Genomic DNA, 16,688 nt, shown 5'->3' on the forward strand with positions numbered 1-16,688 from the left:
TTTCAGGTTGTTGGCCTGAGGTAGGATTAAATAGATTTAAATAGTGGTGTAGGGAGGTTTTATTTTTTAAATCATTGTATGTTTTATTTATTTTGTGAGTGTAGTGTTAGATGGTAGGGTATTTAAAAATAAAAACAATTCAAGCAAGGAATAAAGGGAGATTTACTCCAGTCTAGTAGCTGGCGGTAATGCGACATTTATTGGATGGCCCCATCGAAGAAGAAGAAGAAGAAGTCGCCTACAGAGGTGACGTCAGTGGGTTATTCACAGCCGCATACAAACAGCGTTCCATAGCATAGCAGACATAGGGGTCCCTCCCTACTCCAAGTGCAAGTCCAGAGTACAGTACTGTGCAGCCGGTGCGTCAACATGACTTCCACTTTTTGAATGGATGTCCTTTTAAATATACATTTCTGATGAATAGTCCACTTGCTTCGTTTTCCGAAGAGGGAAGAGATTGACCTAACTCAACCAGCATTCACGGGTGCGGCATCTGTTTGCCTCCGACAGGCACAGAGCGACCCGGCGCTTCTCCTGTTGTAAGCACAGCTAGCTAGCAGGATCTTGTCAGTTGTGACTTTCCATCAGCGGCGAAGATGGCGGACCCGGCCGAGTGCACCATCAAAGTGATGTGCCGTTTTAGACCATTGAACAGTTCAGAGGTGGCAAGAGGGGATAAATACATACCAAAGTTTACAGGGGAGGATCAAGTGTCTATCTCGGTAAGTTGACATTCAAACACGGAAAACATTAGTCTACGAAAACAGCCCCCCTTTGTAATGCTAACTAAACTAAGCATATCACATGATGCTTGGGCCAGCTAGCTAGCTAAAAGGCACACCAGCCAAGGACAAGGGCACTTTCTGGTTCACTCCTTCGTTCGCATAATAGCTAGCCAGACATTGATTCATATCTCACATTCAAATGCCATCTAATGAGTAACAACACATTTGACGGCAGCAACACCATTGTGTGTCAGCTAGCCGACTGAATGAACGTTAACCAGGCTAGGTAACGTAAGTTACTTTTTGTCTTGTTGGCTAATTAGCTAGAGCTAGCTAACCTAACGTTAGCAAAGTCCACGGCCTACTTTATTCATTGACATGGACACAAAGAAGTATCGCTTGGTAGCTAACGATAACGTTAGCTAGCTTGGTAGGGGATGGCGAAGATGTCTACTGTAACTAGTTAGCCAAAGGTGTGGTTGTAGCTAGCTAGGTAAGTTAATGTTAGTTACCAGTCCTAAAGAGCGGTATTGAAATACTAGATAGTTACTAGCTAGCTAAGGATAACCACCTCGCAAATGCCATTGCCTCATTGACAGCTGTCACTAGTTGGGCGTATTGAATGGGGAATGTTTTCGCCAGGCCCAATTCCTTGGTGCAAATTATTCTTCTAACGGCCTATTGGGATAAGGGGGCTTTGTAGATTTGTAACAATTTGGGGTGCGGTACTATGATAGAGGACTAGGAGTCAGGTGTGCACATCTGCTCAGTGCTCACTACACTACCTCGCCCCTTGGCCTTGTCAAAGGTAAATGACAGAAACCATTACAGTTGGGACAAACTTTATGGACTTCCAAACACTTCCCTCAATGCTGTAGCCGAATTACGTTCCTTTCCTGAATGATAAACAGTCAAGTATAAAAAGTCAAGTTGTGCACAGTTTTTTTGTATTCCCAAAGAGATGTGGATGAATGGAGGTAGACACTGAAGGAAGAAGTCCTTGCACCATAGCAACAGCAAATGTAGAATCCAAGGGTGTGGCATCTGGTCATGATTACTGGATAGTTAATGGAGGATTACTCATAAATGAGCATGTTTGTTATGTCATGATGTAGTTTGGAGGAAAACTTTTGGCCCCATGTATAACATTGTAATGACCTAGATCATAATTGAAAGAATGTCCAACAGTTCTCGAATTGACAATTTATTGACTCAACTCACAGGCTACTGTCTGGCTGTAGTCTATGCTAAATACATCCAGCTACTCAACTCCCTGTTGGGCATGAAAAAGGGAGAGAACAATGCCAGCATGGTTATATAACATATGTCAAAAGTAGTTCACTGTATAAGAAATGGGGTGAAGGACACAACCTATGTCCCATCACATTTGTACCTAATGAGAGAGACACATTCTCTTTTAACCTCTCTGGGATATGTGGGACGGTAGCGTCTCACCTTGCCAACAGCCAGTGAATGTGCAGGGTGCCAAATTCAACAAAAATCTCATAAAAATTCCTCAAGCAGGGCCTCCCGGGTGGCGCAGTGGTTAAGGGAGCTGTACTGCAGCGCCAGCTGTGCCACCAGAGACTCTGGGTTTGCGCCCAGGCTCTGTTGTAACCGGCCGCGACCGGGAGGTCCGTGGGGCGACGCACAATTGGCCTAGCGTCGTCTGGGTTAGGGAGGGTTTGGCCGGTAGGGAAATCCTTGTCTCATCGCACACCAGCGACTCCTGGGCCGGGCTCGGTGCGAGCTAACCGAGGTTGCCAGGTGCACGGTGTTTCCTCCGACACGTTGGTGCGGCTGGCTTCCGTGCAGTACAGCGCACTTAACCACTGCGCCACCCGGGAGGCCCTGCTTGAGGAATTTTTATGAGATTTTTGTTGGGTTGTGTATTGGAGGACGCATGACTTTCAACCTTCGTCTCTCCCGAGCCCGTACGGGAGTTGTAGCGATGAGACAAGATAGTAGCTACTAAAACAATTGGATACCACGAAATTGGGGAGAAAAATGGGTAAAATATTTTAAAAAATCCTCAAGCATACAAGTATTTTACACCATTTTAAAGATACAATTCTTGTTAATCCAGCCACAGTGTCTGATTTCAAAAATGCTTTACAGCGAATGCTCCACAAACAATTATGTTAGGTCACCACCAAGTCACAGAAAAACCCAGCCATTTTTACAGCCAAAGAGGATTTGCAAAAAGCACAAATAGAGAGAAAATGAATCACTAACCTTTGCTCTTCATCAGATGACACTCATAGGACTTCACAATACATTTTGTTCGATAAAGTGCATATTTATATAAAGTGCATATATTTATATAAAAAAAATCTAATTTTACATTGGCACATTACGTTCAGTAGTTCTAAAACATACGGTGATTGTGCAGAGTGCTACATCAATTCACAGAAATGCTCATCATAAATGTTGATAAATACAAGTTATGCATGGAATTAGAGATCTACTTCTCTTTAATGCAACCGCTGTATCAGATTTCAAAAAAACTTTACGGAAAAAGCAAACCATGCAATAATCTGAGTACAGCGTTCAGACAACAAAGCAGCCAAAAAGATATCCGCCATATTGTGTAGTCAACATTAGTCAGAAAAAGCATCATAACTATTCACTTACCTTTGATCTTCATCAGAATGCACTCCCAGGAATCCCAGTTCCACGATAAATGTTTGATTTGTTCGATAATGTTAATCATTTATGTCCAAATAGCTTCTTTTGTTAGCGCGTTTGATAAACAAATCCAAATGCGCGTTCAGGTCCAGCCGAACTTTGGACGAAAAGTTCAAAAAGTTATATTACAGCCCGTAGAAACAATCTTTAGGATGTTCTTATCATAAATGTTCAACAATGTTCCAAATGGAGAATTCCATTGTCTGTAGAAAAGCAATGGAACAAGGGCTAACTCTCTCGTGACCACGCCTCAGAGCCTGTGGCACTCTGCCAGACACCTGGCTCAATCGGCTCTCATTTGCCCCCACTTCACAGTAGAAGCTTGAAACAACGTTCTAAGGACTGACATCTAGTGGAAGCCTTAGGAAGTGCAAGATGACCCCATTTACACTTTTGGAATGGCAAAGAGTTGAAAAACTACAAACCTCAGATTTCCCACTTCCTGGTTGGATTTATCTCAGGTTTTCGCCTGCCATATGAGTTCTGTTATACTCACTGACATCATTCAAACAGTTTTAGAAACTTCAGTGTTTTCTATCCAATACTACTAATAATATGAATTTGTTTAGCATCTGGGACAGAGTAGCAGGCAGTTTACTCTGGGCACCCTATTCATCCAAGCTACTCAATACTGCCCCCTGTCACCAATAACTTAAATTATTACTGGGAACAGTTGGAGGGATTAAGGGTGTGGTGTTTTTATGGGGAGTAATATCATGTAATTTGAGTAGGCAGTGAGGACTTTGAACTTTTCTTTGTCTAGATTTATTTTAATAGAAGCTCACCACGCTTAGTGCATGCATTTGAAAAGTATTCAGACCCCTTGACCTTTTACACATTTTGTTACTTTACAGCCATTTTCTAAAATGGATTAAATATTTTTTCCCCCTCATCAATATACACACACTACCCCATAATAACAAAGCAAAAACAGGTTTTTAGAAATGTTTGCAAATGTATAAAAAAAAACATACATTTTACCTAAGTATTCAGACCCTTTGCTATGAGACTCAATTGAGCTCCCCGGTGCACCCTGTTTCCATTGGTCATTCTTGAGCTGTTTCTACAATGTGATTGGAGTCAACCTGTGGTAAATTCAATTAATTGGACATGATTTGGAAAGGCACACACCTATATAAAGGTCCCACAGTCCCATATCGGCACAAAAAACAAGCCATGAGGTCAAAGGAGTTTTCTGTGGAGTTCCGAGACGGGATTGTTTCGAGGCACAGATCTGGGGTACCAAAACATTTCTTCTGCATTGAATGTTCCCAAGAACAGTGGCCTCCCATAATTCTTAAATGAAATAAGTTTTTGAACCACCAAGACTCCTACTAGAGCTGGCCTGGCCAAACTGAGCAATCGGGGGAAGAAAGGCCTTGGTCAGGGAGGTGGATGGGAATCTTTCAGAAGGACAACGATCTCTGCAGCATTCCACCAATCATGCCTTTATGGTAGAGTGACCAGACGAAAGCCACTCAGTAAAAGGCACATGACAGTTTGCCAAAAGGTACCTTAACCTCTAGTGACACCCCATCCCGTGAACGGGACCGTTGTCATCATCTGACACTAATTAGCATAACGCAACGGACATAAATCTTCCTAGAAAATCTTCCTATTCATGAAAATCACAAGTGAAATATATTGGAACACAGCTTAGCCTTTTGTTAATCACCCTGTCATCTCAGATTTTCAAAATATGCTTTACAGCCAAAGCTAGAGAAGCATTTGTGTAAGTTTATCGATAGCCTAGCATAGCATTATGCCTTGCTAGCAGCAGGCAAACTTGTCACAAATCAGAAAAGCAATCAAATTAAATCGTTTACCTTTGATGAACTTCAGATGTTTTCACTCACGAGACTCCCAGGTAGATAGCCAAAGTTCATTTTTTCCCAAAAGTATATATTTGTAGGCGAAATAGCTCCGTTTGTTCTTCACGTTTGGCTGAGAAATCGACCGGAAATTGCGGTCACGACAACGGCGAAAAATATTCCAAATTAGCTCCATAATATCGACAGAAACATGGCAAACGTAGTTTAGAATCAATCCTCAAGGTGTTTTTCAAATATCTATTCGATAATATATCCACCGGGACAATTGGTTTCTCAGTAGAAGTGATTGGAATAATGGCTACCTCTGTACTTTACGCAAGATTTTCTCCGGGAGCATCATGTGACCACTTGCGCAATGTAGCCCCCTACGGGTATTCTTCAACAGAAATGCGTAAAACTACGTCACAATGCTGTAGACACCTTGGGGAATACGTAGAAAGCGTAAGCTGGTTCATAGCACATTCACAGCTCAATGGGGACTCATTGTCATGCTGCGCTTTCAAAATATGGGGCACTTCCGGATTGGATTTTTCTCAGACTTTCGCCTGCAACATCAGTTCTGTTAATACTCACAGACAATATCTTTACAGTTTTGGAAACGTTAGTGTTTTCTATCCAAAGCTGTAAATTATATGCATATTCTAGCATCTTTTCCTTGCAAAATATCCCGTTTTAAAACGGGAACGTTTTTTTCTCAAAAAATGGAAATACTGCCCAGAGTCTAGAGTACTGCCTAGAGTCGCAACAGATTTAAGGACACAGACCATGAAAAACAAGATTCTCTAGTCTGATGAAACCAAGATTGAACTCTGGCCTGAATACCAAGCGTCACATCTGGAGGAAACCTAGTACCATCACAACGGTAGAGACTGGGATACTCGTCAGGATCGTGGAGAAAGATGAACAGAGCAAAGTACAGATATCGCTCAGGGCCTGACCGGGGCAATGGTTCACCTTCCAACAGGACAGCGACCCTAAGCACACAGCCATGACAATGCAGGAGTAGCTTCGGGACATGTCTCTGAATGTCCTTGAGTGGCCCAGACAGAGCCCGGACTTGAACCCCATCAAATATCTCTGGAGAGACCTGAAAATTGCTGTGCAACGACACTCCCCATCCAACCTGACAGAACTTGAGTGGAACTGCAGAGAAGAATGGGAGAAACTTCCAAAATACCGGTCGTGCCAAGCTTGTAGCGTCATACTCAAGAAGACTCGAGGCTATAATCGCTGCCAAAGGTGCTTCAACAAAGTACTGAGTAAAGGGTCTGAATACTTATGTAAATGTGTTATTTCCAGAGGGGTTTGCACAAATACTTTTTTGTTGTTGCTTTGTCAAAATTGGTTTAATTGTTGTTTTTCTCTCAATCAACACGAATTAGACCAAATAACAGAGCTAAAAATATCAATGTTCATATTGTCATAATATGAACGTTGATATTTTCCCTCTTATTCGGTCTACTTTGTGTTGATTGAGAAAAAAACAACAATTAAATCAATTTTGGAAATTAGGCTGTAACGTAAAAAATGTGAAAGTCAAGGGGTCTGAATACTTTCCGAATGCACTGTAGGTCATTTCCTAGTACACTCACCCAGACCTCAGGGAATGAGGTCCAAATGGGCCCTGGTTAAAAGTAGTGCACTACATAGGGAATCATACCCAGACCTCAGAGAATGAGGCTGACTAGTTAGCATTAGTTGGACTGGGAATCCCTGGGTAGGCTGTATAATTTGATGGTGTTTTCTAGTGTCTGCCTTTGCATTAATTTGAATAATATTGGCCTCTTTGTTGGTGAGATGTTCAGTTTCGCTGGCTAACATTTGCCATTTTAGTCATTTAGCAGACAGTCTTATCCAGAGCGACTTACAGGAGAAATTGGAGTTAAGTGCCTTGCTCAAGGGCACATCCACAGATTTTCCACTTAGTTGTCTCGGGGATTCAAACCAGTAACGTTTCGTTTACTGGTCCAATGTCTTAACCGCTAGGCTCCCTGCCTCGTCCTAACCCCATTTGTTATCCATTACAACAGGGTATCGGGTGCGGCGGCAGGTAGGCTAGCTGTTAAAACATTGGGCCAGTAACCAAAAGGTCGCTGGTTCGAATACCCAAGCAGACGAGGTGAAAAATCGTTCAGCGTGCCCTTGAGCAAGGCACTTAAACCCTAATTTGCTCCAGGGAGCCTGCACTGCTATGGCCACACTACAATGGTGTGTGTGTGTGTGTCTGGCATTCCATACTCAGTCTAGTCAACAATCAGACTCTTCTCTGCTATGAACAATGGGCTGTGCCTTTCAGAGAACCAGGTACAGAGACAAATTAGCCAGTTTATCTTCCAGTATTGGAGGACAACCGAGAGACTGTGGCACAGTAATAGGCCCACAGTCTAAGAGGTTGGTTGGCTGCAGACACTGGTAGGGTTCTGAACAGTGAAATAGGGTGTGTCCAAATTGGCACCCTATTCCCTACATGGTGCACAATTTGACCATAGGCAGGGGAATGGGGAGCTATTTGGAAGGCAGACTTAGAAGCCTGAGTTAGTCAGTTTGATGATGAAGTCATTTCCTTTATGATAATGGGCCTGAAGTTCTGTCTACTGTAGCTCTGCCTGAAGCTCCTGGGTATAATTTATAGGCTTTTTGTTCAACCTCTCCTCTCCACAGAATGGTTCTGTTTTTGTGCCAGCCCAGTGGGTTCAAGTGAAGTTAAGACTGCATCCCAAATTTGCTTATGTAGTAGTGCACTATGGGCCCTGATCGGAGGGCTCTGGACTAACTTTTTCCACTGGTGGCAAAAATTTATTCAGTTGCTGGTACCAGTACAACCCAATTTTTTTTTTGCCACCTGAACAGCGATAATGACCTGACCTGTGTCCCATAATGTACCTGCATTTCATACAGAAACAGGCTAATAATGTCTAGACATCTTATAAAATAGCATGCCCTTTCAGGGCTTGACATTGCCGGTGGCACACCGGGCTAGTGCCAACTGCCCCGAATGAAAGAATTAATGGCTTCTGAAAGCGCACGCATAATTAAAATTGTATCTTTAATTTGTGGCCTGAGCAAGTAGCCTATAACAACCTACCCTCCATACACAAATTACATTTTAACGCAACTATATCATATTTACGTTTTGTTTTCCCAAATCTCCTTGTTATTTTTAGCGATTTTGAAGAGACAGTCTACAGTTGTAGGGCCCTGGGAACTTTTGTCGGTGTGGATGGTTAAGGGGACAGAACATAATCATAATTATAATACACTGCAAATTGACCACAACGTGATTTTGTATTTTATTTAAAAAAAATATCAATCATAGATTGAGACACAATCACGTCTTTTTTTCCGGGCTGGGTACTTAAACAGATTCCCTAAATGTAAAAAAAAAATTGCTGGTGAGTTTAGGTAATTCTTTTAACCTAAAGTTTGGTGGGCCCACAAAAAATCCTTAGCCCTTTAATTCAATTTTAATTAGGCTAACTGTTTTTGTACTGTACAGTTTAGTGTAGACACGGTTATTATACACTGAACACAAATGCACGGTTTCATGAGCTGAAATAAAAGTTATGCACAAAGCTTATTTCTCTCATTGTGTGCACGAGGCTTATTTCTCTTTTTTTTAAGTTAACTTTGACCAACTGATGCAAATCTGTATTCCCAGTCATGTGAAATCCATAGATTAGGGCCTAATGAATTTATTTCAATTGACTGATTTCCTTATGAACTCAGTAAAATCTTTTAAATTGTTGCCTTAATTTTTGTCCCATATAGAATTTTTATTTAGTTTCAGTTAGTTTTCAGATGTGATTTGCTCGTTTTTATTTAGTATTAGTTGTATATTAATATTTTTCATTTTTATATTTGTTTCAGTGTTGGGGACAGAACATGCGTGGGAGGCTAGAAGAAGCTGTTTGTTTTTTGGGATGTTGCTTCTTGCAACTGGGGGGCAGTAATACATAAGGTGATGGATCAGGTTATAGGTTAGATTTTAGGGATGCACGATATATGGGTGAACTGATCGGAATCGGACGATATTAGCTAAAATTGCAAATGTAGACATCAGCCAGATGTCTAGTATAACGCCTATGTGAAAAACCAATGTCAAAGTTGACGTGCATACCTACAGTTGAAGTTGGAAGTTTACATACACCTTAGCCAAATACATTTTAACTCAGTTTTTCACAATTCCTGAAATGTTTAATTTAATTCTAGTAAAAATTCCCTGTCTTAAGTCAGTTACACTGAACCCAAACCGGCTGCGCGTGTGCGCCATCTTGCAGAAATGTATTTGGTCCACTCACACCAAACGCGATCACGACACGAAGGTTAAAATATCAAAACAAACTCTGAACCAATTATATTAATTAGGGGACAGGTCGAAAAGCGTTAAACATTTATGGCAATTAAGCTAGCTAGCTTGCACTTGCTAGCTAATTTGTCCCATTTAGCTAGCTTGCTTCCAGCAGCTTCACAAGGTCCTTTGCTGTTCTGTGATTGATTTGCACTTTTCACATCAATGTACATTAATCTCTAGGAGACAGAACGCGTCTCCTTCCTGAGCGGTATGACGGCTGCTTCATCCCATGTTGTTTATACTTGCTTACTATTGTTTGTACAGATGAACGTGGTACCTTCGGGCGTTTGGAAATTGCTCCCAAGGATGAACCAGAATTTTTTTTCCTGATGTCTTGGCTGACTTCTTTTGATTTTCCTATGGTGTCAAGCAAAGAGGCACTGAGTTTTAAGGTAGACCTTGAAATACATCCACAGGTACACCTCCAATTGACTCAAATTATGTCAATTAGCATATCAGAAGCTTCTAAAGCCATGACAATCATTTTCAGGAATTTTCCAAGCTGTTTAAAGGCACAGTCAACTTAGTGTATGTAAACTTCTGACCCACTGGAATTGTGATACAGTGAAATGTAACTTGTCATGCACAAAGTAGACGTCTTAACCGACTTGCCAAAACCATAGTTTGTTAACAATAAATTTGTGGAGTGGTTGAAAAACGAGTTTTAATGGCTCCATCCTAAGTGTATCTAAACTTCCGACTTCAGCTGTGTATAACGTAATGACGCCATGTAAAATTTTGTTTCCTGCAACACAGCATTCCTAACCTAGCCCACAATGTCTGCTGTGTGGATCGAGCAGTCAACAAGTCAAGCAGTCATTTGAAAGAGTAAGAACATTTCAGTAAGACAACTCAAAGGCGAAATCCATAACGCCAAGATAATGGAATTCATTGCCCTTGACAATCAACCGTTCTCTGTCGTGGGTGATGTTGGTTTTCGCGACTGGTCGAGCACCATTACACACTAATGTTATCAAGTGCCCTATTGTTCAGATGTTGCCCTACCGGAGTTGGTTATATAGCTTCACTGCTATTAGCTTCGCGACATACTATGTAACGCCCTTTGGGTCTTTTGCGTGTTAAAGATACTCGTGAAATAACACTTTTTGACCCGTTAAATAAGCTTTTAATTTGACATGTCAAATAACACAGTTCTGTTATAGAATGTTGTGTGTTCTGAATTTTCACGTGCAAGCCAAGCACCACCATTACTATCAGTAGCACTGTCAAAGCTGTACAAGAAAGTCTGCAAACACCGGTCATGAACGATGTGTTTACAATGTCATGTTGGTAATACAACATTATTTGTTGGACCGCAACTTCTGGGATGGCTAGTTTGGTTCCTAGCACCAATACAACCAGCCTGAAAACAATGACCAGTAGAAACTGCAGTCATTTTCATTATTCTTAGCAATGATTTAGGAATCCTTTTAAGTATTAACTAGGTTGCCACTTGTTGATCACCTATTGAAATTGAACTTCTTCAGTTAATGAAAATAAATGGCTAGTCAGCAACTTAACTCTGTTGCCCAAAGCTAACGTTTATAAGCAGCCAGCAAGCTTCATCTGGCTAGTGCGGCTCGACCGCACCGTGTTATGTGTTGTGAAGCTAGTCACAATAAGGATTAGGCACAATAGTGGAATTTGCGGTTTGCCTTCAAAATAAAAGTATCTCATTGACAGAAATGCAAATGAAGACAAATAGTGGAATTATGCCTTTTTATTTTGAAGGCTAACCGCAAAGTCCGCTATTGTGACCTTATTGTGGCATGGATGGGTCCGAACACCATTAATCAAATAACCCTAATTTATAAGACAGTATTTTATTTTAGATGACACCTAGCTATATAGTTAGCTAGCAAAATGGGTGTTATTTGACGTATATTTTTTGACACGCGAAGACCCAAATGGCGTTACATAGAAATCCTGTTCAAGAATGAAATGACTGAACAAATGAGGTGATACAGCCTGGATTCGAACCAGGGACTGTAGTGATGCTTCTTGCACTGAGATAGTGCCTTAGACCGCTCCATGTGTGTTAACTATTTAACTGTACTAGAATGCTTAAGTCCGCAATTTTTTTAAATATTGGTATACGGCTTTTCGGCAAAGAAAATAGAGTATCGGCCGAAGATGTTATGTCGGTGCATCACTCTTAAATTGAAATTGAAGTCAATTTGACTTGGATTTAAAAAGAATAGTGTTGAAACTGGTGGAAAAAATATATGGTGGAAGGACCCCCCCCCTCCCCCAAATAGTTAGTAATGCACAAGCTAGGCCTATTTGAAGCATTGAATTGATTGATTGCATTTACAGTATCGGTCAAAAGTTAGGACACCTACTCATTCAAGGGTTTTTCTTTATTTTTTACTATATTCTATTTTGTAGAATAATAGTAAATCAAGTAACACATGGAATTATGTAGTAACCAAAAAAGTGTAAACCAATATATCTTAGATTCTTTGCAGAGAATGCAGCTTTGCACACTCTTGGCATTCTCTCAACCAGCTTCATGAGGAATGCTTTTCAAATCCAATCACATTTTATTTGTCACATGCGCTACATACAACAGGTAGACCTTACAGTGAAATGCTTACAAGCCCTTAACTGCCTAAAAGAGAAATTAAGATGATCAAAATTTAAATAACAATAGCGGGGCTGTACACGGGGTAACGGTACAGGGTCAATTTGCGGGGGCATTGGTGTTGGTAATATGTACATGTAGACTAGGGTGGTTTGTGTCTTTGACAATTTTTAGGGTCTTCCTCTGACACTGCCTGGTGTATATAGGTCCTGAATGCACTACCCTCTGTAGTGCCTTTGGGTCAGAGGTCGAGCAGTTGCCTTACCAGGCAGTGACGCAATCCGTCAGGATGCTCTTGATTGTGCAGCTGTAGAACCTTTTGAGGACCCATGCCAAATCTGGGGGAATAGGTTTTGTAGTGCCCTCTTCACGACTGTCTTGGTGTGCTTGGACCATGTTAGTTTGTTGATGTGGATGCCAAGGAACTTGAAGCTCTCAACCTGCTCCACTACAGCCCCATCGATGAGAATGGGGGCGTGCTCGGTCCTCCTTTTCCTGTAGTCCACAATCATCTCCTTTGTCTTGATCACATTGATGGAGAGGTTGTTGTCCTTGCACCACACGGTCAGGTCTCTGACCACCTCCCTATAGGCTGTCTCATCGTTGTCGGTGATCAGGCCTAACGCTGTTGTCATCGGCAAACTTAATGATGGTGTTGGAGTCGTTCCTGGCCGTGTTGTCATGAGTGAACAGGGAGTACAGGAAGGTACTGAGCATGCACCCCTAAGGGGCCCCTTTGTTGAGGATCAGCATGGCAGATGTGTTGCCGGATGTGTTGTCCAGGATCTAGTTGCAGAGGGAGGCGTTTAGTTCCAGGGTCCTTAGCTTATTGATGAGCTTTGAGGGCACTATGGTGTTGAACGCTGAGCTGTAGTCAATGAATAGCATTCTCACATACGTGTTCCTTTTGTTCAGGTGGGAAAGGGCATTGTGGAGTGCAATAGAGATTGCATAATCTGTGGATCTGTTTGGGCGGTATGCAAATTGGAGTGCGTCTAGGGTTTCTGGGATAATGGTGTTGTGAGCCATGACCAAAGCATTTCATGCCTATGGACGTGAGTGCTACAGGTTGGAAGTAATTTAGGCAGGTAGCCTTAGTGTTCTTGGGCACAGGGACTATGGTGGTCTGCTTGAAACATGTTTGGTATTAGACTCAGACAGGCACATATTGAAAATGTCAGTGAAGACACTTGCCAGTTGGTCAACGCATGCTCGCAGTACATGTCCTGGTTATCCGTCTGGCCCTGCGGCCTTGTGAATGTTGACCTGTTTAAAGGTCTAACTCGCTGTGGCGAGCGTGATCACGCAGTTATCTGGAACAGCTGATGCTCTCATGCATGTCTCAGTGTTACTTGCCTCGAAGCGAGCATAGAAGTTATTTAGCTCGTCTGGTTGGCTCGTGTCACTGGGAAGCTCTCGGCTGTGCTTCCCTTTGTAGTCTGTGGTTTGCAAAACCTGCCACATCTGATGAGCATTGGAGCCGGTGTAGTACAATTCGCTCTTAGTCCTGCATTGAGGCTTTGCCTGTTTGATGGTTCGTCGGGGGGCATAGCATGATTTCTTATAAACTTACGGTTTAGAGCCCACTCCTTGAAAGCGGCAGCTCTAGCCATTAGCTCAATGCGAATGTTGCCTGTAATCCATGGCTTCTGGTTGGGCTATGTACGTACAGTCACTGTGGGGACGACGTTATCGATGCACTTATTGATGAAGCCAGTGACTGATGTGGTGTACTCAATAACATAGGAAGAATCCCGGAACATATTCCAGTCCGTGATAACAAAACTGTCCTGTATTTTAGCATCTGCTTCATCTGACCGCTTTTTAATAGACCAAGTCACTGGTGCTTCCTGCTTTATTTTTCGCTTGTACGCAGGAATCAGGAGGATATAATAATGGTCACATTATCCAACAGTCTTGAAGGAGTTCCCACATGCATGCTGATTGTGTAATGTTGTCCCACTTCTCTTCAATGGCTGTGTGACGTTGCTGGATATTGGCAGGAACTGGAACACGGTGTTGTACACATTGATCCAGAGCATACCAAGCATGCTCAATTTAGGTCAAATATGGGCCTTGTTTATGTCTGCACCAGACAGGATGCTCTTGCCAGCATACTTGGCATCCAACATGTACGCTGCGGCGTGTATGGGCTTCAGGCAGAACTCTTCACCCTTTTGATGTATTTCATAACTACAGTTTCCTCTGCTTGGAGCAACGGATTTCTTCTGTTACATCTGAAAGCAGAGTCTGAACATCAGACAGTGCAATGACTACTGTTACTGGTTACAGGCTGCTTACCACTCTTTCTCAAAATATATCATCCAGGATCCTCTTGATGGGCTGTCCATATTGGCAGACTGATATGGCCATTTCTTGGAGAGATTCCTTCCCCTCCAGGAAACTGTCAAACATGATGACAACACCACCCCAACGGGTGTTGCTGGGCAGCTTCAATGTGGTGCTTTTATTCTTCTCACTTTGCTTGGTGAGGTAGAGTGCTGCTATAACTTGATGACCCTTCACACACCTAACCATTTCATTGTCTCTCCTGTAGAGTGTATCCATTGTTTTCAGTGCCATGATGTCCTTGAGCAGATTCAATGCATGAGCAGCACAGCCTTCAGCTTATCTGCAATATAGAGGCCAGTGTGTCTGTGCTCTTGCAGAATACTGGTGGAGATGTATTCCTTGCCCACGAACATTTGACCACCCATCAGAGATTGCCATACAATTTTGCTTTCTCTATGATTTGCTTGACATTCACTTGAACTCTGAACTCTGCATCCAGCAAAAGAGTAAATGGAGCATGTCTGGTTGGAGGGGTGTATGCTGGATGAAGAACATTCAGATATCTCTTCCAATACACATTGCCTGTGAGCATCAAAGGTGAACTCGTTGCATACACAGCTCGAGCAAGACATTTATCAGCATTTCTCTGACTGTTCCTCCATTGAGTCAAACTTCTGATTCCAGGTGGACCATGAGCTGTTGCTATCGATAAGGTGTCTGATTCATAATTTTTTACCTTGAATAGAGGTAGAGGGACTTTTGTCAATGGCTGCTTATTGTGAGCGCTGAGGAGACTTGACACACTTGGCCAGATGATTCTTCATATTTTTTGCGTTCTTCACATATGATTTGTCACAGTATTTGCAAATGTACACAGCTTTTCCTTCTACCTTAGCTTCAGTGAAATGTCTCCACACATCAGATAGTGACCGTGGCATTTTCCTTCATTTATTTTTTGGAGTAAAAAAACAAAAAAATAATACTATTCCATGTACAGATAAATAGTTAAGCAGTTAGATTAAACAACTCCTTTGTAAGATAAATGTTTTAAAATGAATCATATGGAAACAGGTGAATTAACACTCCTCAGAAGGGTCAAGCAAGCTAAAACCCACATGGTAGCAAACTAACTAGCAGAAATTAACAAGTTAGAATTGATTTAAAAACACTTTGCTGTAGGCTACTATTTAATAGTTGCCAAAAAATCATGATATCATATAAAATATATTCACCCCACCCAGTATTGTTCGAAACTTACCAGAAAGCATGTAGTCCTTGGCTCAGACAGTATAGTAGTGTGGGCTCAATAACATCTCATTAGTGTGCAAGGTCTTGAGAATCATCTGTATATGTGATGGAAGAGTGCACTGTGCATGCAGAGGGTGGTAATTCTATTGAATTGGGGATAGTTGAACCAAAATATGCCACAAGACCTAGAATTTCCTTGTGTACCCCACAAAGGTTCACTGCTTAAACTTCAACGACCTAACATTTTAAAGAGTAGCCTGTATGCAAAAAATATATAAGAGACAAAGGGAAGGAGCCTTTAACATTTAATAGGCTCTCCCAACTCAAATAATATTAGGCAAAAGAAAACAGAATGCAGAACATGATAAATAATTCCAGCATACGTGGGTAGGCTTAACTGTCTCTCCTCCTAAAGCAGGCTGTCCTAAACAGTAATGGGTAAATGCTGGAAATGAAAAGTATTCCAAAAGCCTTGTATAAATACAAAAAGGATTTGACTAACCCACACTTGGGTAGCCTATATGTAATTGCCATAAAACAACGTAAAACATTGAAAATCTGTACTCTGAAGCCTACTAAAAGAGAAAGTGGGAATGAGGAAAGCAGGCTGTTCTGTTTTTTCCAGATTTAATAATTACTTAATCATCCCAACAAACTGTAGGACAAAGATGGATTAATTAGTCCAGCAGTAAGATCCCAATTATGAGCATAAATCCAGGTAGTTTCAAGTCCTTAAGGAGAAAGGGTTGCTTCAGTCGTCAAAGTGGACTGGACAGTGTTCCGCGGTAGGTTTAAGCTGCTACTTAGGTCTTGGGTCCTTCTCGCTCACTCCTTCTGGGCCCAACAATTTGCCACATATTTGGCATATTTTTCCAGACCCTGTCCTTTGATCTGGAAGGTGTTGTAATTCCAGTGGAGTGCAGGAAGGACTCGGCATCATGTACAGAATCCAAGATGTGCGTTTTGCT

The 16,688-nt window shown here is 41.8% G+C and overlaps 1 protein-coding gene across 1 annotated transcript in view; it reads left to right on the top strand.

Annotated features, from left to right (window-relative positions):
• Positions 1-221: 221 nt before the first annotated feature.
• Positions 222-16,688, top strand: part of LOC110490020 (kinesin-1 heavy chain) — a 47,222-nt gene continuing 30,755 nt past the window's right edge. Inside the window, exon 1 of the mRNA XM_021563100.2 lies at positions 222-722. Coding sequence (XP_021418775.1) covers positions 597-722 — 126 coding nt within the window. The 5' untranslated portion in view covers positions 222-596. The remainder of the gene's footprint in view (positions 723-16,688) is intronic.

This window comes from Oncorhynchus mykiss, chromosome 15 (assembly GCF_013265735.2).
Source record: "Oncorhynchus mykiss isolate Arlee chromosome 15, USDA_OmykA_1.1, whole genome shotgun sequence".
In the NCBI taxonomy this organism is placed as follows: Eukaryota; Metazoa; Chordata; class Actinopteri; order Salmoniformes; family Salmonidae; genus Oncorhynchus; species Oncorhynchus mykiss.